The 22344-nt window shown below is 39.6% G+C and overlaps 1 protein-coding gene across 1 annotated transcript in view; it reads left to right on the top strand.

Moving 5' to 3' along the window:
- MYH15 (myosin heavy chain 15) overlaps nt 1–22344 on the top strand; it is a 170418-nt gene that overhangs the window by 54860 nt on the left and 93214 nt on the right. Inside the window, 5 exon segments of the mRNA XM_061193051.1 lie at nt 4990–5095; nt 12474–12517; nt 13128–13298; nt 20777–20956; nt 22030–22162. Coding sequence (XP_061049034.1) covers nt 4990–5095; nt 12474–12517; nt 13128–13298; nt 20777–20956; nt 22030–22162 — 634 coding nt within the window.

The following is a 22344-nucleotide window of genomic DNA, read 5'->3' as shown; positions in this document are numbered from 1 at the left end:
AGACACATATTAATCAAACTACTGAAGATTAAATACAAAGAAAAAATATTAAAAGCAGCAAGGGAAAAACAACAAATAATATACAAGGGAATCCCCATAAGGTTAACAGCGGATCTTAGAGCAGAAACTCTGCAAACCAAAAGGGAATGGCAAGACATATTTAAAGTGATGAAAGGGAAAAACTTATAACCAAGATTACTCTACCCAGCAAGGATCTCATTCAGATTAGATGGAGCAATTAAAAGCTTTACAGACAAGCAAAAGCTAAGAGAATTCAGCACCACCAAACCAGCTTTACAACAAATTCTAAAAGAACTTCTCTAGCCAGGAAATACAAGAGAAGGAAAAGACCTATAATAACAAACCCAAAACAATTAAGAAAATGGTAATAGGAACATACATATTGATAATTACCTTAAATGTAAATGGATTAAATGCTCCCACCACAAGACATAGACTAGCTGAATGGATACAAAAACAAGACCCATATATATGCTGTCTACATGAGACCCATTTCAGACCTAGGGACACATACAGACTGAAAGTGAGGGGACAGAAAAAGATATTCCACGCAAATGGAAATCAAAAGAAAGCTGGAGTAGCAGTTCTCATATCAGACAAAATAGACTTTAAAATAAAGACAATTAATAGAGACAAAGAAGGACACTACATAATGATCAAGGGATTAATCCAAGAAGAAGATAGAACAATCGTAAATATTTATGCACCCAACATAGGAGCACCTCAATACATAAGGCAAATGCTAACAGCCATAAAAGGGGAAATTGACAGTAACACAATCATAGTAGGGGACTTTACACCCCACTTTCACCAATGGACAGATCATCCAAAATGAAAATAAATAAGGAAACACAAGCTTTAAATGACACATTAAACAAGATGGACTTAATTGATATTTATAGGGAATTCTATTGAAAAACAACAGAATACACTTTCTTCTCAAGTGCTCATGGAACATTCTCCAGGATAGACCATATCTTGGGTCACAAATCAAGCCTTGGTAAACTTAAGAAAATTGAAATTGTATCAAGTATCTTTTCTGACCACAATGCTATGAGACTAGATATCAATTACAGGAAAAAATCTGTAAAAAATACAGACATATGGAAGCTAAACAATACACTACTTAATAACCAAGAGATCACTGAAGAAATCAAAGAGGAAATCAAAAAATACCTAAAAACAAATGACAATGAAACCACGTCGACTCCAAACCTGTGGGATGCATCAAAGGCAGTTCTAAGAGGGAAGTTTATTGCAATGCAGTCCTACCATAAGAAACATGAGGCATCTTAAATAAACAACCTAAACTTACACGTAAAGCAATTAGAGAAAGAGGAACAAAAAAACCCCAAAGTTAGCTGAAGGAAAGAAATCATAAAGATCAGATCAGAAATAAATGAAAAAGAAAAGAAGAAAACGATAGCAAAGATCAATAAAACTAAAAGCTGTTTCTTTGAGAAGATAAACAAAATTGGTAAAACATTAGCCAGACCCATCAAGAAAAAAAGGGAGAAGACTCAAATCACTAGAATTAGAAATGAAAAAGGAGAAGCATTAACTGACACTGCAGAAATACAAAGGATCGTGAGAGATTACTACAAGCAACTCTATGCCAAAAAAATGGACAACCTGCAGAAATGGACAAATTCTTAGAAAAGCACAACCTTCAAGGCTGAACCAGGAAGAAATAGAAAATATAAACAGACCAATCACAAGGACTGAAATTGAGACTGTGATTAAAAATCTTCCAACAGACAAAAACACAGGGCCAGGTGGCTTCACAGGCGAATTCTATCAAACATTTAGAGAAGAGCTAACACCTATCCTTCTCAAACTCTTCCAAAATATAGCAGAGGGAGGAACACTCTCAAGCTCATTCTAGAAGGCCACCATCACCCTGATACCAAAACCAGACAAAGATGTCACAAAGAAAGAAAACTACAGGCCAATATCACTGATGAACATAGATGCAAAAATCCTCAACAAAATACTAGCAAACAGAATCCAAGAGCACATTAAAAGGATCATATACCATGATCAAGTGGGGTTTATCCCAGGAATGCAAGGATTCTTCAGTATACGCAAATCAATCAATGTGATAAACCACATTAAAAAATTGAAGAATAAAAACCATATGATCATCTCAATAGATGCAGAAAAAGCCTTCGACAAACTTCAACACCCATTTATGATAAAAATCCTCCAGAAAGTAGGCAAAGAGGGAACTTAACTTACCTCAACATAATAAAGGCCATATATGACAAACCCACAGCCAACATCGTTCTCAATGGTGAAAAATTGAAACCATTCCCTCTAAGATCAGCAACAAGACAAGGTTGTCCATTCTCACCACTATTATTCAACATTGTTTTGGAAGTTTTAGCCACGGCAATCAGAGAAGAAAAAGAAACAAAAGAATGCAAATGGGAAAAGAAAAAGTAAAGCTGTCACTGTTTGCAGATGACATGACACTATATATAGAGAATCCTAAAGATGCTACCACAAAACTACTAGAGCTAATCAATGAATTCGGTAAAGTAGCAGGATACAAAATTAATGCACAGAAATTCTTGCATTCCTATACACTAGTGATGAAAAATCTGAAAGAAAAATTAAGGAAACACTCCCATTTACCATTGCAAAAGAAAGAATAAAATACCTAGGAATAAACCTACCTAAGGAGAAAAAGACTTGTATGCAGAAAACAATAAGACACTGATGAAAGAAATTAAAGATGATACAAACAGATGGAGAGATATACCATGTTCTTGGATTGGAAGAATCAACATTGTGAAAATGAATATACTACCCAAAGCAATCTACAGCTTCAATGCAATCCCTGTCAAACTACCAATGGCATTTTTCACAGAACTATACATACAAAAAATTTTCACAGTTTGTATGGAAACACAAAGGACCCTGAATAGCCAAAGCAATCTTGAGAAAAAAAACAGAGCTGGAGGAATCAGGCTCCCTGACTTCAGACTCTACTACAAAGCTATAGTAATCAAGACAGTATGGTACTGGCACAAAAACAGAAATATAGATCAATGGAACAGAATAGAAATCCCAGAGTTAAACCCAAGCACATATGGTCACCTTATTTTTGATAAAAGAGGCAAGAATATACAATGGAGAAAAAACAGCCTCTTCAATAAGTGGTGCTGGGAAAACTGGACAGCTACATGTAAAAGAATGAAATTACAACACTCCCTAACACCATACACAAAAATAAACTCAAAATAGATTAAAGACCTAAATGTAAGGCCAGACACTATAAAGCTCTTAGAGGAAAACTTAGGCAGAACACTCTATGACATAAATCTCAGCAAGATCCTTTTTGACCCACCTCCTAGAGAAATGAAAATAAATCAAAAATAAACAAATGGGACCTAATGAAACTCAAAAGCTTTTGCACAGCAAAGGAAACCATAAACAAGAGAAAAAGGCAACCGTCAGAATGGGAGAAAATATTTGCAAATGAAGCAACTGACAAAGGACTAATCTCCAAAATATACAAGCAGCTCATGCAACTCAATATCAAAAAACAAACAACCCAATCCAAAAATGGGCAGAAGACATAAATAGACATTTCTCCAAAGAAGATATACAGATTGCCAACAAACACATGAAGGAATGCTCAACATCACTAATCATTAGAGAAATGCAAATCAAAACTACAGTGAGGTATCACCTCACATTGGTCAGAATGGCCATCATCAAAAAATCTGCAAACAATAAGTGCTGGAGAGGGAGTGGAGAAAAGGGAACCCTCTTGCACTGTTGGTGGGAATGTAAATTGATACAGACACTATGGAGAACAGAATGGAGGTTCCTTAAAAAACAAAAAATAGAACTACCATACCCAGCAATCCCACTACTGGGCATATACCCTGAGAAAACCATAATTCAAAAAGAGTCATGTACCACAATGTTCATTGCAGCTCTATTTACAATAGCCAGGACATGGAAGCAACCTAAGTGTCCATCGACAGATGAATGGATAAAGAACATGTGGCACATATATACAGTGGAATATTACTCAGCCATAAAAAGAAACGAAACTGAGTTATTTGTAGTGAGGTGGATGGACCTAGAGTCTGTCACACAGAGTGAATTAAGTCAGAAAGAGAAAAACATATACATGGAATCTAAAAAAAAAAAAAATTAGTCTGAAGACCCTAGGGGCAGGACAGGAATAAAGACGCAGATGTAGAGAATGGACTTGAGGACACGGGGAGGGGGAAGGGTAAGTTGGGATGAAGTGAGAGTGGCTTGGACTTATATATACTACCAAATGTAAAATAGATAGGAAGCAGCCACATAACACAGGGAGATCAGCTCGGTGCTTTGTAACCACCTAGAGGGGTGGGATAGGGAGGGTGGGATAGGGAGGGTGGGAGGGAGACGCAAGAGGGAGGAGAATTGGGGATATATGTATATGTATAGCTGATTCACTTTGTTATAAAGCAGAAAGTAACACACCATTGTAAAGCAATTATACTTCATAAAGGTGTTAAATAAATAAATAAAAAGAAAAAAAAATAGGTCTCGGATGAGATGCCAAGAGTTGGCATCTTTAACAATCTCTAAGGTGATGCCGATGCTGCAGGTCTTAGGACCACACTTTGAACAACAAGGCTTTAGACCATGTTGCCACACTACTCCAGGATATTTGGTCCTTTAGTGATAGGAACATGAATCTCTCACAGGAGTGTTGGGTAGGGAGACCCCAGGCTAGCTCACCTCCGTTCCCCACCTCTCTTCTGCTTTTCACCTCTCTCCCTCCCTTCTTGCTTTCCTCCCTTCCTTGCTTCTTTCTTCCTTTCCTCTTATATTCAGCATAAAGGTAGAACCACAGATAAATATGCTGGTTTTACTAGAAGGTGGTTGCTGATAGAGAATGCCCAGGATCAAAATGAGCACTGCTGTCAGATAAAGGAATACTTTCAATGTGATTTCCAGGTGACCTATGACGTTGGTGCCTTGTCTAAGTCAATCTCTGAGAGAATGTTTAAGTGGCTGGTGGCATGTATCAACAGGGCCCTGGATACCAAGCTGTCAAGGCAGTTTTTCATTGGCATTCTTTTTTTTTTAAACATGTTTTTATTTTTTATTTTCTTTCTTTTTTTAACATCTTTATTAGAGTATAATTGCTTTACAATGGTGTGTTAGTTTCTGCTTTATAACAAAGTGAATCAGCTACACATATACATATATCCCCATATCTCCTCCCTCTTGTGTCTCCCTCCGACCCTCTCTATCCCACACCTCTAGGTGGTCACAAAGCACCAAGCTGATCTCCCTGTCCTATACAGCTGCTTCCCACTAGCTATTGGTTTTACATTTGGTAGTGTATATATGTCCATGCCACTCTCTCACTTTGTCCCAGCTTACCCTTCCCCCTCCCCATGTCCTCAAGTCCATTCTCTAGTAGGTCTGCGTCTTTATTCCCGTCCTGCCCCTAGGTTCTTCATGACCATTTTTTTTTTTTTTAGATTCCATATATATATATATATGTTTTTCTCTTTCTGACTTACTTCACTCTGTATGACAGACTCTAGGTCCATCCACTTCACTACAAATAACTCAATTTCATTTCTTTTTATGGCTGAGTAATATTCCATTGTATATATGTGCCACATCTTCTTTATCCATTCATCTGTCGATGGACACTTAGGTTGCTTCCATGTCCTGGCTACTGTAAATAGAGCTGCAATGAACATTGTGGTACATGACTCTTTTTGAATTACGGCTTTCTCAGGGTATATGCCCAGTAGTGGGATTGCTGGGTCATATGGTAGTTCTATTTTTAGTTTTCCAAGGCACCTCCATACTGTTCTCCATAGTGGCTGTATCAATTTACATTCTCACCAACAGTGCAAGAGGGTTCCCTTTACTCCACACCCTCTCCAGCATTAATTGTTTGCAGATTTTATGATGATGGCCATTCTGACTGGTGTGAGGTGATATCTCATTGTAGTTTTGATTTGCATTTCTCTAATGATTAATGATGTTGAGCATTCCTTCATGTGTTTGTTGAGAATCTGTATATCTTCTTTGGAGATATGTCTATTTACATCTTCTGCCTGTTTTTGGATTGGGTTGTTTGTTTTACTGATATTGAGCCGCATGAGCTGTGTGTAAATTTTGGAGATTAATCCTTTGTCAGTTGCTTTGTTTGCAAATATTTTCTCCCATTCTGAGGGTGGTCTTTTCGTCTTGTTTATGGTTTTCTTTGCTGTGCAAAAGATTTTGAGTTTCATTAGGTCCCATTTGTTTATTTTTGTTTTTATTTCCATGTCTCTAGGATGTGGGTCAAAAAGGATCTTGCTGCGATTTATGACATAGAGCGTTCTGCCTATGTTTTCCTCTAAGAGTTTTATAGTGTCTGGCCTTACATTTAAGTCTTTAATCCATTTTGAGTTTATTTTTGTGTATGGTGTTAGTGTTCTAATTTCATTCTTTTACATGTAGCTGTCCAGTTTTCCCAGCACCACTTCTTGAAGAGGCTGTTTTTTCTCCATTGTATATTCTTGCCTCCTTTCTCAAAAATAAGGTGACCATATGTGCGTGGGTTTATCTCTGGACTTTCTATCCTGTTCCATTGATCTATATTTCTGTTTTTGTGCCAGTACCATACTGTCTTGACTACTGTAGCTTTGTAGTAGTGTATGAAGTCCGGGAGCCTGATTCCTCCAGCTCCGTTTTTCTTTCTCAAGCTTGCTTTGGCTATTCAGGATCTTTTGTGTTTCCACACAAATTGTTAAATTTTTTGTTCTAATTCTGTGAAAAATGCCAGTGGTAGTTTGGTAGGGATTGCATTGAATCTGTACATTGCTTTGAGTAGTATAGTGATTTTCACAATGTTGATTCTTCCAATCCAAGAACATGGTATATCTCTCCATCTGTCTGCATCATCTTTAATTTTTTCTTCAGTGTCTTATAGTTTTCTGCATACAGGTCTTTTGTCTCCTTAGGCAGCTTTATTCCTAGGTATTTTATTCTTTTTGTTGCAAGGGTAAATGGGAGTGTTTCCTTAATTTCTCTTTCAGATTTTTCATCATTAATGTATAGGAATGCAAGAGATTTCTGTGCATTAATTTTGTATCCTGCTACTTTACTGAATTCATTGATTAGCTCTAGTAGTTTTGTGGTAGCATCTTTAGGATTCTCTATATATAGTGTCATGTCATCTGCAAACAGTGACAGCTTTACTTTTTCTTTTCCCATTTGGATTCCTTTTATTTCTTTTTCTTCTCTGATTGCTGTGGCTAAGACTTCCAAAACAATGTTGAATAATAGTGGTGAGAATGGACAACCTTGTCTTGTTGCTGATCTTAGAGGGAATGGTTTTAGTTTTTCACCACTGAGAATGATGTTGGCTGTGGGTTTGTCATATATGGCCTTTATTATGTTGAGGTAAGTTAAGTTCCCTCTTTGCCTACTTTCTGGAAGATTTTTATCATAAATGGGTGTTGAAGTTTGTCGAAGGCTTTTTCTGCATCTATTGAGATGATCATATGGTTTTTATTCTTTAATTTTTTAATGTGGTTTATCACATTGATTGATTTGCATATATTGAAGAATCCTTGCATTCCTGGGATAAATCCCACCTGATCATGGTGTATGATCCTTTTAATGTGCTGTTGGATTCTGTTTGCTAGTATTTTGTTGAGGATTTTTGCATCTATGTTCATCAGTGATATTGGCCTGTAGTTTTCTTTTTTGTGACATCTTTGTCTGGTTTTGTTATCAGGGTGATGGTGGCCTTGTAGAATGAGTTTGGGGTTTGTTCCTCCCTCTGCTATATTTTGGAAGAGTTTGAGAAGGATAGGTGTTAGCTCTTCTCTAAATGTTTGGTAGAATTTGGCTGTGAAGCTATCTGGTCCTGGGCTTTTATCTGTTGGAAGATTTTTAATCACAGTCTCAATTTCAGTCCTTGTGATTGGTCTGTTTATATTTTCTATTTCTTCCTTGTTCAGTCGCGGAAGGTTGTGCTTTTCTAAGAATTTGTCCATTTCTTTCAGGTTGTCTATTTTATTGGCATATAGTTGCTTGTAGTAATGTCTCATGATCCTTTGTATTTCTGCAGTTACAGTTGTTACTTCTCCTTCTTCATTTCTAATTCTAGCAAATTGAGCCTTCTCCCTTTTTTTCTTGAGGAATCTGCCCAATGGTTTATCAATTTTGTTTATCTTCACAAAGAACCAGCTTTTAGTTTTACTGATCTTTGCCATTGTTTCCCTCATTTCTCTTTCAGTTATTTCTGATTTGATCTGATCTTTATGATTTCCTTCCTTCTGCCAACTTTGGGGTTTTTTGGTTCCTTTTTCTCTAATTGCTTTAGGTGTAAGGTTAGGTTGTTTATTTTAGATTCCTTCTGTTTCTTAAGGTAGGACTGCATTGCCATAAACTTCCCTCTTAGAACTGCCTTTGTTGCATCCCACAGGTTTTGGATCGTTGTGGTTTCATTGTCATTTGTTTTTAGGTATTTTTTGATTTCCTCTTTGATTTCTTCAGTGATCTCTTGGTTATTAAATAGTGTATTGTCTAGTCTCCATGTGTTTGTATTTTTTACATATTTTTTCCTGTAATTGATATCTGGTTTCACAGTGTTGTGGTCGGAGAAGATACTTAATACGATTTCGATTTTCTTAAATTTACCAAGGCTTGATTTCTGACCCAAGATATGATCTATCCTGGAGAATGTTCCATGAGCACTTGAGAAGAAGGTGTATTCTGTTGTTTTTGGATGGGACTTCCTAAAAATATCAATTAAGTCCATCCTGTTCAATGTATCATTTAAAGCCTGTGTTTGCTTATTTATTTTCTTTTTGGTTGATCTGTCCATTGGTGAAAGTGGGGTGTTAACATCCCCTACTATGATTGCGTTACTATTGTTTTTCCGTTTTTTGGCTGTTATCATTTGCCTTATGTATTGTGATGCTCCTTTTTTGGGTTCATATATATTTACAATTGTTATATCTTCTTCTCTGATTGGTCCCTTGCTCATTATTTAGTGTCCTTCTTTGTCTCTTGTAATAGTCTTTGCTTTAAAGTCTGTTTTGTCTTATATGAGAATTGCTACTCCAGCTTTCTTTTGATTTCCATTTGCATGGAATATCTTTTTCCATCCCCTCACTTTCAGTCTGTATGTGTCCCTAGGTCTGAAGTAGGTCTCTTGTAGACAGCCTATATACGGGTCTTGTTTTTGTATCCATTCAGCCAGTCTATGTCTTTTGGTTGGAGCATTTAATCCATTTACATTTAAGGTAATTATCAATATGTATGTTCCTATTACCATTTTCTTAATTGTTTTGGGTTTGTTATTGTAGGTCTTTTCCTTCTCTTGTGTTTCCTGGCTAGAGGAGTTCTTTTAGAATTTGTTGTAAAGCTGGTTTGGTGGTGCTGAATTCTCTTAGCTTTTGCTTGTCTGTAAAGCTTTTAATTTCTCCATCAAATCTGAATGAGATCCTTGCTGGGTAGAGTAATCTTGGTTATAGGTTTTTCCCTTTCATGACTTTAAATATGTCCTGCCACTCCCTTCTGGCCTGCAGTGTTTCTGCTGAAAGATCAGCTGTTAACCTTATGGGGATTCCCTGTATGGTATTTGTTGTTTTTCCCTTGCTGCTATTAATATTTTTTCTTTGTATTTAATTTTTGATAATTTGATTAATATGTGTCTTGGCGTTTTTTTCCTTGGATTTATCCTGTATGGGGCATTCTGCACTTCCTGGACTTGATTAATTATTTCCTTTCCTATATTAGGGAAGCTTTCAACTATAATGTCTTCAAATATTTTCTCAGTCCCTTTCTTTTTCTCTTCTACTTCTGGGACCCCTATAATTCGAATATTGGTGCATTTTATGTTGTCCCAGAGGTCTCTGAGACTGTCCTCTATCCTCTTCATTGTTTTTTCTTTATTCTGCTCTGCAGTAGTTATATCTCCTATTTTGTCTTCCAGTCACTTATCCATTCTTCTGACTCAGTTATTCTGCTATTGATTCCTTCTAGAGAATTCTTAATTTCATTTATTGTGTTGTTCATCATTGTTTGTTTGCTCTTTATTTCTTCTAGGTCCTTGTTAAACGTTTCTTGTGTTTTCTCCATTCTATTTCCAAGATTTTAGATTACCTCCACTATCATTATTCTGAATTGTTTTTCAGGTAGACTGCCTATTTCCTCTTCATTTGTTCGGTCTGGTGGGTTTTTACCTTTCTCCTTCATCTGCTGTGTGTTTCTCTGTCTTCTCATTTTGCTTCACTTACTGTGTTTGGGGTCTTATTTTCACAGGCTGCAGGTTTGTAGTTCCAGTTGTTTTTGGTGTCTGCCCCCAGTGGCTAAGGTTGGTTCAGTGGGTTGTGTAGGCTTCCTGGTGGAGGGGTCTAGTGCCTGTGTTCTGGTGGATGAGACTGGATCTTGTCTTTCTGGTGGACAGGTCCGCATCCGGTGGTGTGTTTTGAGGTGTCTGTGACCTTATTATGATTTTAGGCAGCCTCTCTGCTAATGGGTGGGTTGTGTTCCTATCTTGGTAATTGTTTTTCATAGGATGTCCAGCACTGTAGCTTGCTGTTCGTTGAGTGGAGCTGGGTCTTGATGTTGAGAATGAGATCTGTGGGAGATTTTCACCATTTGATATTACATGGAGCTGGGAGATCTCTGGTGGACCAATGTCCTGAACTCGGCTCTCCCACCTCAGAGGCACAGACCTGACACCTGGCCAGAGCACCAAGACCCTGTCATCCACACAGCTCAGAATAAAAGGGAGAAAACAGAAAGAAAGAATGAGAAAAATAAAACAAAGTTATTAAAATAAAAAAATAATTATTAAAATAAAAAAATTTAAAAAGTAATAAAAAAGAAGAAAGAAAGAAGAGAGCAACCAAAGGAAAAAACAAATCCACCAATTATAACAAGTGCTAAAAACTATACTAAAAAAAAAAGAAAAAAGAAAAATTTGACAGACCGAACCCTAGGACAAATGGTAAAAGCAAAGCTATACAGACAAAATCACACACAGAAGCATACACATACACACTCACAAAAAGAGAAAAAGGAAGAATATATATATATCATTGGTCCCAAAGTCCACCTCCTCAGTTTGGGATGATTCGTTGTCTATTCAGGTATTCCACAGATGCAGGCACATCAAGTTGTTTGTGGAGCTTTAATCCGCTGCTTCTGAGGCTGCTGGGAGAGATTTCCCTTTCTCTTCTTTGTTCGCACAGCTCCCGGGTTCAGCTTTGGATTTGGCCCCGCCTCTGCGGGTAGGTCGCCTGAGGGCGTCTGTTCTTCGCTCAGACAGGATGGGGTTAAAGGAGCAGCTAATTCGGGGGCTCTGGCTCAGTCAGGCTGGGGGAGGGAAGGGTACGGATGCGGGGCGAGCCTGCGGCGGCAGAGGCCGGCGTGACGCTGCATCAGCCTGAGGCGCGCCGTGCGTTCTCCTGGGGAAGTTGTCCCCGGATCACGGGACCCTGGCAGTGGCGGGCTGCACAGGCTCCCGGGAGGGGCGGTGTGGAGAGTGACCTGTGCTTGCTCACAGGCTTCTTGGTGGCGGCAGCAGCAGCGTTAGAGTTTCATGCCCGTCTCTGGGGTCCACGCTGATAGCCGCGGCTCACGCCCGTCTCTGGAGCTCTTTTTTTTTTTTTCTTTTTTTTCTTTTTTTTAAAGGCTCACGGGCCTAGTCGCTCCACGGCATGTGGGATCTTCCCAGACCAGGGCTCGAACCCGTGTCCCCTGCATTGGCAGGCAGATTCTCAACCACTGTGCCACCAGGGAAGCCCCTGGAGCTCTTTTAAGTGGCTCTCTTAATCCCCTCTCCTCGCGCACCAGGAAACAAAGAGGCAAGAAAAAGTCTCTTGCCTCTTTGGCAGCTCCAGACTTTCCCAGACTCCCTCCCAGCTAGCTGTGGCGCACTAGCCCCTTCAGGCTGTGTTCACGCCGCCAACCCCAGTCCTCTCCCTGGGATCTGACCTCCGAAGGCCGAGCCTCAGCTCCCAGCCCCCGCCCGCCCCGGCGGCTGAGCAGACAAGCCTCTCGGGCTGGTGAGTGCTGGTCAGCCCTGATCCTCTGTGCGGGAATCTCTCCGCTTTGCCCTCCGCGCCCCTGTTGCTGCGCTCTCCTCCGTGGCTCTGAAGCTGCCCCCCTCCACCACCTGCAGTCTCCACCCGCGAAGGGGCTTCCTAGTGTGTGGAAACCTTTCCTCCTTCACAGCTCCCTCCCACTGGCGCGGGTCCCGTCCCTATTCTTTTGTCTCTGTTTTTTCTTTTTTCTTTTGCCCTACCCAGGTACATGGGGAGTTTCTTGCCTTTTGGGAAGTCTGAGGTCTTCTGCCAGCGTTCAGTAGGTGTTCTGTAGGAGTTGTTCCACGTGTAGATGTATTTCTGATGTATTTGTGGGGAGGAAGGTGATCTCCATGTCTTACTCTTTCGCCATCTTGAAGCTAATCTTCATTGGCATTCTTGACATCACTGGTTTTGAGATGCTTAATGTAAGTATATTTGTTAAGAATGAAATCAATGTATATTTACAAGGAGATAAGACTATGTGAATTGAATTTCAGAAAATTTAGTCAAAACATGGTGAGATTCATTCTGTGCAAACCTGAAGAGTTACTTTGGTTGGAAAAAGCTATTATTAATAGTAACAAATAACAGTAACTATGATTATAGTTAATAGTGTTAAGAAATTAATTCAGCCTTAAGTAGAGGTAAATAAGGACATCTTTTATGATTTTGAATTGTAGTATCGTTAAGTGTTATTTGACTGTTATAATCTTTAGTTTGCAGGTATAGATGAAGGAGGTAAGAATTTAATTGTGCTATTTTTACTTATTGGGTCTATTTGCCAACATATGATAGTGGTTATGGTTTTCTCTTTACATTTTTCCAAGTGGACCTCAATTTTATTTCATTTTTTTATTGAGGTATATTTGACAATTAAAAAATGTATATATTTAAGTAGCACAACTTAATGATTTGGTGCACATATACACTGTGAAATAATCACCACAATCAAGTTAATTAACCATCACCTCCAATAATAACCATTTTCTCAATTTTATTTTTATCTCTTCTTCCTACCTAATCACAGCCTTGAAGTATAACAGCCTTGAACAAATTTGCATTCATTTTACCAATGAAAATTTACAACAGTTCTTCAGTCAGCACATGCTGGTTTTGGAGCAAAAGGAAAATAGGAGAGAAGGCATTGACTGGGTGTCCATTGAGTTTGGCCTGGACTTGCAAGCCTGCGAAGATCTCATTGAGAAGGTGATGTGTGTTTTTCTCCTCATCCATCTTTGTTTAAGGAGACTTGTCCCTGCCTGCCATGTTGATCCACGTCAGGACCCAGGCTCTGTCAAGGGGATGGGAAATAGGGCAGGAGAGCTCTGCACATTTTCTCTTAATGTTTTTTTTGTGCAGCACCGTGGCATCCTAACTAAACTCTCACGTCAGTTACCTACTCCATCATCTCTAACTCACACTGTCGCTACACATTTGCTGCTTACGCATGACCTCCACTGTTAATGGGCGAGGAAGCTTGTCGAGATGAAAAAGGGTCCTGTTCTTGACTGGAAAAACACAGAGCTGAAAAGATGAACCCTGTAGGGCCTGGCTGATTAACATAAGGTGAATGAGTAGACCCAGAACAGCTTAACGAAATTTGGCAAATTAACATGCAAACAAACCATTGCCATAAATCCTCAAGGCCGCTACCTTGAAGGATGTAGTTTGTTCATTTAATTGGACAAGTACCAGTTAGTTTAAGTAATTTATGACAATACTTCATGGCTTATTAGTAAATTAACTGCAGTGTATGGTTTCTGAATTTGATGATGTTCCTCTACTCTGAACTCTTTCCATGTGCTCTGGAAAAGATAAACCAGATTTGCTGGGGAAATTCAGTATGGTTTTTCCTGTGGCTTTTTCCAAGGGAGCAAGCATGGTGGGGTGTGAGCAGCTATATGCCCTTGTGTCTTGCTATAGCCATGGATTGCAGTGAATTCTGGACACAGGTCTGGGCAGCTATGCTATGCTGTCACATCTGATTCTCAGCAACCCTGTCAGGAAGGGGCAAGGGTGACTGACCTTTCACTGTCCTTTGTGGGGTCCAGATTTTATCAATCACTGTCCCACCCACTTTATATGTTAGACTTAGATGAAACTAAATCTTCCTTGATAATAGCCGTTATTCCTAACAGGAGTGGACATCACATTGATTTTACTTGTTTTATAACCAGTGAACTTCCTGGGGGGAGGACAGGCTGATTAAAAAAATAATGATAATGAACCAGCTTGTGAGCTGATTAAAAATAATGATAATAATGACCCAACCATGATCTGGTAAATGTTTGGTGGCGTTATTAAAGCTATAGTTTCCTAATTAGAAATGAAACAATAGAACTGGAGCGCCTTCGAGGGGCAGATTTAACTTTGGGCAACTGTCACCTATAATATCTACTTACTCTGATTATGACAAGGTACTGTGTTCAGGCAGGAAGGTGGGATGCAGACATTATTCAGATCCTAATAGCCCTGTGAATGCTACTGATTTGTAGTTGATCTGAAGCCTGTTATCTTATTTATGACAAGGTTATTCTAAATAAGACACTAGCAACCTAGATGTAATTTCCTGTTGTACTTTCTACTGATATGATAAAATGAGAAAAAAAAAAAAACTGAGCAGATGATAGAAGGAAAAGATAATTCTTTGGTTTCCTGTGAATGATTTCAAAGGTGTTCAGGTCAGGCAAATGCGGAATACCAAAACGTTTCTTGAAATGATTCTATATTTTGAAAAGATCATTGTGTTTGCTCAGGTACGTGAAGGAAATTTGTAGTAAATATTAATGATCAAACTCACTCCTTGAAACAGAATGCATCATGGGAAGTTTTAAAGTTCAAAGAAACTAAAATACATCAATACATATAATATGTCTTATAGAATGCATCTGTGTGTGTGTATATCAGGAAAAGAGAGATTTTCATACATGTAAGTTTTGTGTTTTTACATGTACAAAAAAGTTTATATCAAACTAAAAAAAAGTATTTTCTTACCAAGTTTGTTAATTTGGTCTTCAAACATACAGTAATCTTCTTCTATACATATGCAGTGAACAGATCTATTACAGGATTAGGTCACACTTATCTCATTACTTGAAATATTCTAGTTTGTTTAGAACTTGAGCATCAATAATTTACATATCAAAGTATTAACATTGATTACATTTATGGTTTTACATTAGGTATTGGTAAAGAGATTATTTTTATTATTTTTTTAAACAAATACATCCAAAATTATATATTTAAAAACTGTTGTCCCTTCAATGAGTCACCTTGAGAGGCTACATCCTTCTTCCAATAATTCAGCCCATTTGGAAAAAGTCCCTCATGGGATGGGGATTGGGATAAATTGTTAGATTGTTACTATCTTTGAGAGAAAATTAACTTCAATACTGATCATCTTAACTGTTTTCGAGTCCAAACTGTATTACCAACTTGGTCACATTTTTCACCTTATTTGTCTGACTTGACCCAGATAACTTGTGATTGTTTCTATGCAATGATCCACGGTCAGACAACAGGATGTTTCCACATGCCAATAGTCAAAGGTGTCAGATATCCCATAGAAGTTTCTAAAATATTTAAATCCTGGTAGCATCCTGGCAATGACTGTTGTTGTCTCCCAAGTAGAGTTCTTTGGATATGCTAATTCTGGTGTTTTTATTATAAAGTGAATCACATTAATATCTAGTTAGTTATCCCTTGTATGCACATGAATATTTTCCTTAAACATATAACATTGTGTTTTTTGGCTCACAACTCTTACTTTCTGCCTAACTATTGCCCACAGCAAAGCAGCGCAGGTCCCAAAGCTCGAACCTGTATGTCTTAGTGTTCGCCTATCAATTAATTCCTTAACAGAAATTTGCTGAGGGCCTCGATTTTAGTCACCTCAGGACCTACTCTGCTAAGGGTTGTGAGAAATACAAACCAGAGACATCATCCTGGCACTCAAGGTACTGAGGATATAATTGGAAAGATGTCTTAAGACCAAAATTTTACTTGTTTTCAAAGTTTAACAAGTAAATGTATTTAGCAACTACTTGTTTTGATCACTTCCTCCTCACCCCAGTGGTGAGAGAGGGATTCCTATCCTAGGGTTATGGGAATGGCTGAACATATGACACCTGACACTGGACAGATGAGATTGACAGCAGCTTATAAGTCACATATACTCACAGCCTGGGGGAGGAGGACACGGCCTGCCATGTGAGGCCACATGGCAGTTGCACTTGGGGGCAGAATGAAAAAGCGAGAGCTGTGGGAGCCGGGCTTTGTAGTAATAATAGGGTGAGGTGACACTGATTCCCACTGGAGGATGTGATTGGCTTGTTTGAATATGGACTGGCAGGTAACTGAAATCCCTTGCTCAAGAATAAGCAGGCTCGGGACTTCCCTGGTGGCGCAGTGGTTAAGAATCCACCTGCCAATGCAGGGGACACGGGTTGGAGCCCTGGTCGGGGAAGATCCCACATGCCTGCAGAGCAACTAAGCCCGTGTACCACAACTATGAGCCTGCGCTCTAGAGCCCGGGAGCCACAACTGCTGAGCCCACGTGCCACAACTACTGAAGCCCGCGTGCCTAGAGCCCGTGCTCCGCAACAAGAGAAGCCACCGCAATGAGAAGCCGGCACACCACAGCAAAGAGTAGCCCCCGCTCACTGCAACTAGAGAAAGCCCGTGTGCAGCAACAAAGACCCAATGCAGCCAAAAATAAATAAATAAATAAAATTTAAAAAACAAAAAAAGAATAAGCAGGCTCTGTGCCTGTTCCCATGATAAAGAATGTTGCATGGCTGGAGGACCTAACCCACTGTAGAACATGGGGAGGGGAACGCCTGATCAGGTCATTTGAGGCTCTCCTAGTGTTCCCCTGATGTCAAAGCCCACAAAATATTGGACCTTAATTTTAGGCCTAATACTACATTACTATTTATAAAACTTTGAATTAAATGCTGTGGAAGACTTAAGCATTTGTTATAAATAGCAGTTGCCCTTAGGATGTATGCAGTCAAATAGGAGATTTGTAAGTCTAATAAATGTAAAAATATGTGTCAGGATAAATGCAGTAAAGGCACAGACAAAGGCCCACAGAGCTCAGAAGAGCAGAGGTCACCTCTGCCTGCAGGAATCTAGGAAGGCCTCGTGGGAAGGGGGATAAAATTTCAGCTGGGTCTGAAGAAATGGATATGATTTCAGCAGGTGAAAAGAGGAAGATAGTGAGCATGTGAAGGGGCAGGCAAGACCAAAGGCTTAGAGACAGGAAAGCAATAGACACATTTCAAAATCTGCTTAGAGCTTGGAGTATACAGATGGAAGTATCTAGAAGTAAAAAAGGAGGGTCAGGGGCTTCCTTGGTGGTGCAGTGGTTGAGAATCTGCCTGCTAATGCAGGGGACACGGGTTCGAGCCCTGGTCTGGGAAGATCTCACATGCCACGGAGCAACTAGGCCTGTGAGCCACAACTACTGAGCCTGCGTGTCTGGAGCCTGTGCTCCGCAACAAGAGAGGCCACGACAGTGAGAGGCCCGCGCACCGCGATGAAGAGTGGGCCCCACTTGCCGCAACTAGAGAAAGCCCTCGCACAGAAATGAAGACCCAACACAGCCAAAAATAAATAAATAAATAAAAACATGTCAATTCATTTAAAAAAAAAAAAAAGAAAGGAGGGTCAGACTGTGAAGGATCTTAATGAATTTTGACATTTTTTAGGCAATGGGGAGCCAGAGAAGTTTCCACATTGGGCAATGGGGCAGTCAGAGGTGCTTGGGTTTAATCTGGTGGGTTTATTTATGGGGTCTGGGATGGGAGGAAAGCTAGAGTTAGGGCAATTAAGAAGCTATTACAGCAGGTGAGAAATAGAGGCCCTGAATCAGGGCAGCAGACATGGAAATAATAAGAAAGTGACAGATGTAAAAAGAGAGGAAGGCAGAACTGATAAGATTTGAAGAAGGGGAGGTTACAGCATTAATGTTCAGAGTCAGGGCAACTAACTTAGACCATATACTGTGCACTAGAAGACAATTGATGCTACGGGGCAGAACATAATTACTTTTTTTCCTGACCTATTTGGAAATTAATTTGCTAGAGGGCTTCATATTTATTAGGAGTTTTATACTTCCTAAGCATTGGAGAAATAGAGAAGACCCTGAAGAAATAGCGTTTTTTCCCTCCTCAGTGGTTTAATTGTTAGGTTTTGAGCTGTGACATCTACTTGCTTTGCATAAAACATCCATTCATCCCCAAACAGAAGATGGCTTCATTGGTGTCCCAGGGACACGATGGTCCTCATGTATGGAAGGTGGCTCTGCTGGAGATGGGGGCTGGTGCTCCCTGTGAGGCTTTGCCACATCCCTCTTGTTAACAGGCACCATCCCAGGAGATGCTTACATTTTTAAATGATTCATTCTAGTGTTCACTGAAGGTTGACTATTTCTGTGGTAGGAAAATATGCAATACAAGATGGAGTCCACACCTCTATGACCCTGTACCGGTGACTCAACTGTTTAGTTTTATCAGATTCTCCTTCCTCCTCCTTGTTCTCCTCCGCATTTCTCGCTTTGCCAAGAACTCGCAAGGTCAGTGCCGCCAGGAGCAAGACTTTGCATATTTACTCACTGCATCATTCCCCACCTGGATGCTTGGGAGGAAGGAAGATGTGCCAGAGCCCTTCAGTACAAGAGTTATTGATGGAATGTCATTCAATACATTTTCTATAAAGTGCAGATTCTAAGTCTATGAGACTAGACAAAAGAGGTAGAAAACCATAGTCCATATATTAGAATGATAGACTCAGGTGGATAAAAAACATGTTCTTCAAGAATGTAATAATCCAAATTAGACCCATTTGTATGCTCCAGTGGCATAATTTCGAACAAAGGATTCTAAACGACAAACAAATATTCTTTTCATATATCACCCAGCCAGAGCCTTGACTCGGAGTTGGTGTGTTCCTTCTCCATGAAAATATTCAAGCATAAGCTAACCTACTTTTTAGAGGGAAATTGTAAATGGAATTCAAAGAGCTTTTCGGTGGGTTGGGCCAGACCTATAATGTCTCTCCCAAACCTGAGCATTTGTGGTTCTTAGGTACAAAGGATTGGTAGAGAATCACGAAATCTATGTTGTTGGACCAAGGGGTCGTGGTTCTATCTTAGAACTCTATGACATTTTCTGTTTGCTTTGTAGTCTACATATTATGTGCATGTCTTATCTTCTCCGTTAGATGCTCTGCAGCCAGAGCCCATGTCTGATTTTTCTGTTGTAACCCAAAGTGTTTGGTACAGTGATTTGTTCATAGAAGGCATTTCAAAAATGTTTGTGGAGTAGATAAATGAACATACAAATCCACAAATAGATTTGCAAATATAGGAATCCTTCATCTTTCCCCCCCCATACCTGTTTTTCCCCATGTGAATATACCCTATATTGGTTAATGGCAGCATCCACTACCCATTTGCTCAAACCAAAACCTGGTCATCCTTCCTCTTTCTACTACACCCCACGTTCTATCCATCAGCAAGCTGTGACTCAGCTCTACTCTCCACCAGCATCACGTTTCAGTGACCTCTCACAGTCTCCAACACTATCAATCACCTAGATCAGGGTTCAGCAAACTATGGCCCTGTGGGCCAAAGTCAGCCTGTAGCCTATTTTTGTAAATAAAGTTTGAATGCAACATTGTCACACCCGTTTTATTTACATGTTGTCAATTACTGCTTTCAGGACTGAAATGACTGAGTTGATGGCAGAGGAGCAGCAGAGACTGTGGCCCACAAAGTCCAAGAGCTTTACTATATGGCCCTTTAGAGAAAAAGCTTGCTGATGCTGTCATCAGTTTTCTATCACATATCCTTTCTTGTTTGCTTTTTTAAACAACCCTTTAAACATGTAAAAACCATTATTAGCTCACCGGCTTTCCAATACAGACCATAGGCAGGATTAGCCCATAGGCTTTACTTTGCCAACCCCTTCCTAAACAAATAATCCTTTTCAAGTATTAATTAAATCACATCACTTTAAAAATCTCCAAAGGCCTCCCATTACACTTAAAGTAAAATCCAAATGTCTTACCATGGCCTATAAAGCCTTTGGGATCCAGTACTGCATCTCTCCTTCCATGCACTCCCTCCGACTAGCTCTGCTCTGTCCACACTTGCCTCTGGTAGGACCTGAAACTTGCCAAGGGTGCTCCTGCCTCAGGGCCTTTGCACTCTTCATTTTTCTGCGCAGTACAGTTGTACACAGGTCTTCTCAGGATTTGCTCTTCTCATTCAGGTCAGAGGGTTTTACTGGACTCTCCTACTAAAACAGCTCTCACATAGCCCCAGTCATTCTCTCTCTTTACTTTGCATGATTTCTTCAGAGCCCTTATGGGAAACTAAGTTATTTATTTAGTGTTTACTTATTTATTGTCTGTCTGCTCCACTAGAATGTAAGCACCCTGAGGACAGACACTTTGTGAATGTGGCTCATGGCTTCATCCCCAGCTCCTGCTGTTGCCTGGTACCTAGTAGGTATTTAGTAAATATTTGTTGAATGGATGATTGGCTAATTATATGTAGTGAAGCTCCTTTCCCCTTGTCAACTAATTAGGCTTGTGGGAAAGAATTTACATTGACCCTCTACTGAAAATACTGCTTACTGGTGTTTTTTTCAGCTGCTGTTCATCTGTATCTCCAACAGCCAATGGGCATCTTTTCCAACCTCGAAGAGGAATGTATGTTTCATCAGGCTACAGATGTGACTTTCAAGACCAAACTATCTGACAACCATTTTGGAAAGTCAGTGCATTTCCAGAAGCCCAAGCCTGACAATTTGAAGAAATATGAAGCTCACTTTGAACTTGTCCATTGTGCAGGAGTGGTAAGTTACCTCTAGACCCTCAGCCCTGAATTTTCCTGCCTCTGTTTCAAATGTACTCAGCCCAAATCCTTAGATAATATATAAGTAAAGTTTAGATTAAAGAGATGAACAAAATAAATCTCAGTTCCCAAAAAAAAGTTGGTGTAGCTTTTTAGCACTTAGGAAATGAAACACCCATACTATAATAACAGAGGTCAAAAATCTCAAAATAGTCTCTGTCACCCCAACTCAAAGTAAGACAGCTTCAGAAAGTTATGGAGACCATCAAAGGCATGGGCTTTTCCTTACTTGTCCTTCCTTTCAACTTAACATTGTGTGAACCAGTGATTTCAATTGATCTTTTTATTGAAGATTTTTTTTTCCTTCTCTCATAAAGAGTACTGTGAAGTAATGGTCTCCAAACTATGACCAACAAAGATTCCTAATAACCCTCACTCTCTCTCCTCATTTCCCCACTGGGGGGTGTGTGTGTGTGTGTGTGTGCGTGCACAGGCCCCTTATTTCTGCTTTTATGCTTCTGGTCAGTAATTCTGAATGGCACAAAAAGAGAACTGACGAAGGATAAAATAATACTTTGACCTAAAAATGACCTGCCAGTTGTACCTAGATATGCTTGTAAATCTTTTCTTTGATATCCTTGAATATTAATTATAATGACATTTATAGTAAAATATCATTGATAATGTTTTTGGACTGCTCACTGTGTATCAGAGACAGTTGTTTTATTGCATCTATTCTTGCCTATGAAGGACGGCTGATGTGAATTGTTTCTCCTGGAAACGCCATCTATTTCTTCCTCCCTCTCCTTGGTGTTTCTTTCCCTCCCTGATTCTTTCTCCCTCTCCCTCCCTCCCTTTCTCGCCCTTTCTTTCCACAATGTAAATGGTAAAGCCTGAGAATCTCTTTGGGTTGCACATAGATTTCTGGAGTATTTATTCAGTACTGTTACATCAAACTGATTTAAAATTAAAGGACCCACACAATTTATGATTTTTTTTAAAAGGAATACACAATTTTCTAAGTAACTTATGCATTCACCTCTTTTGTTACCGGAACTGCATGCCTTTCCAAAGGTGCCTTATAACATCAGTGGCTGCCTTGAAAAGAACAAAGACTTTCTTAATGAAACAGTGGTGGCTATATTTCAGAAGTCGTCCAACAGACTCCTGGCAAAACTTTTTGAAAATTACATCAGTACCAACACTGGTGAGTTGAAAAATCTTCCTCAATTTTTCAGCCTCAGAATGGAACCCAAGTCTGCCTCAGCACTTACAAAAATCCTGGCTTCTTTCCTGTGATATCTGTGTTTGCTCCCTGTGGTCTGTCATCCCCTCTTATTAGCCTTTCCGTCCTCTGGCTGGTGGTTTTTCGGGGAAATGGTGCTCTAA

Source organism: Eubalaena glacialis, chromosome 6, assembly GCF_028564815.1.
Source record: "Eubalaena glacialis isolate mEubGla1 chromosome 6, mEubGla1.1.hap2.+ XY, whole genome shotgun sequence".
Lineage (NCBI taxonomy): Eukaryota > Metazoa > Chordata > Mammalia > Artiodactyla > Balaenidae > Eubalaena > Eubalaena glacialis.
The sequence above is the reverse complement of the archived record's forward strand: the minus strand, read 5'-3'. Positions and strand labels throughout refer to the sequence as shown.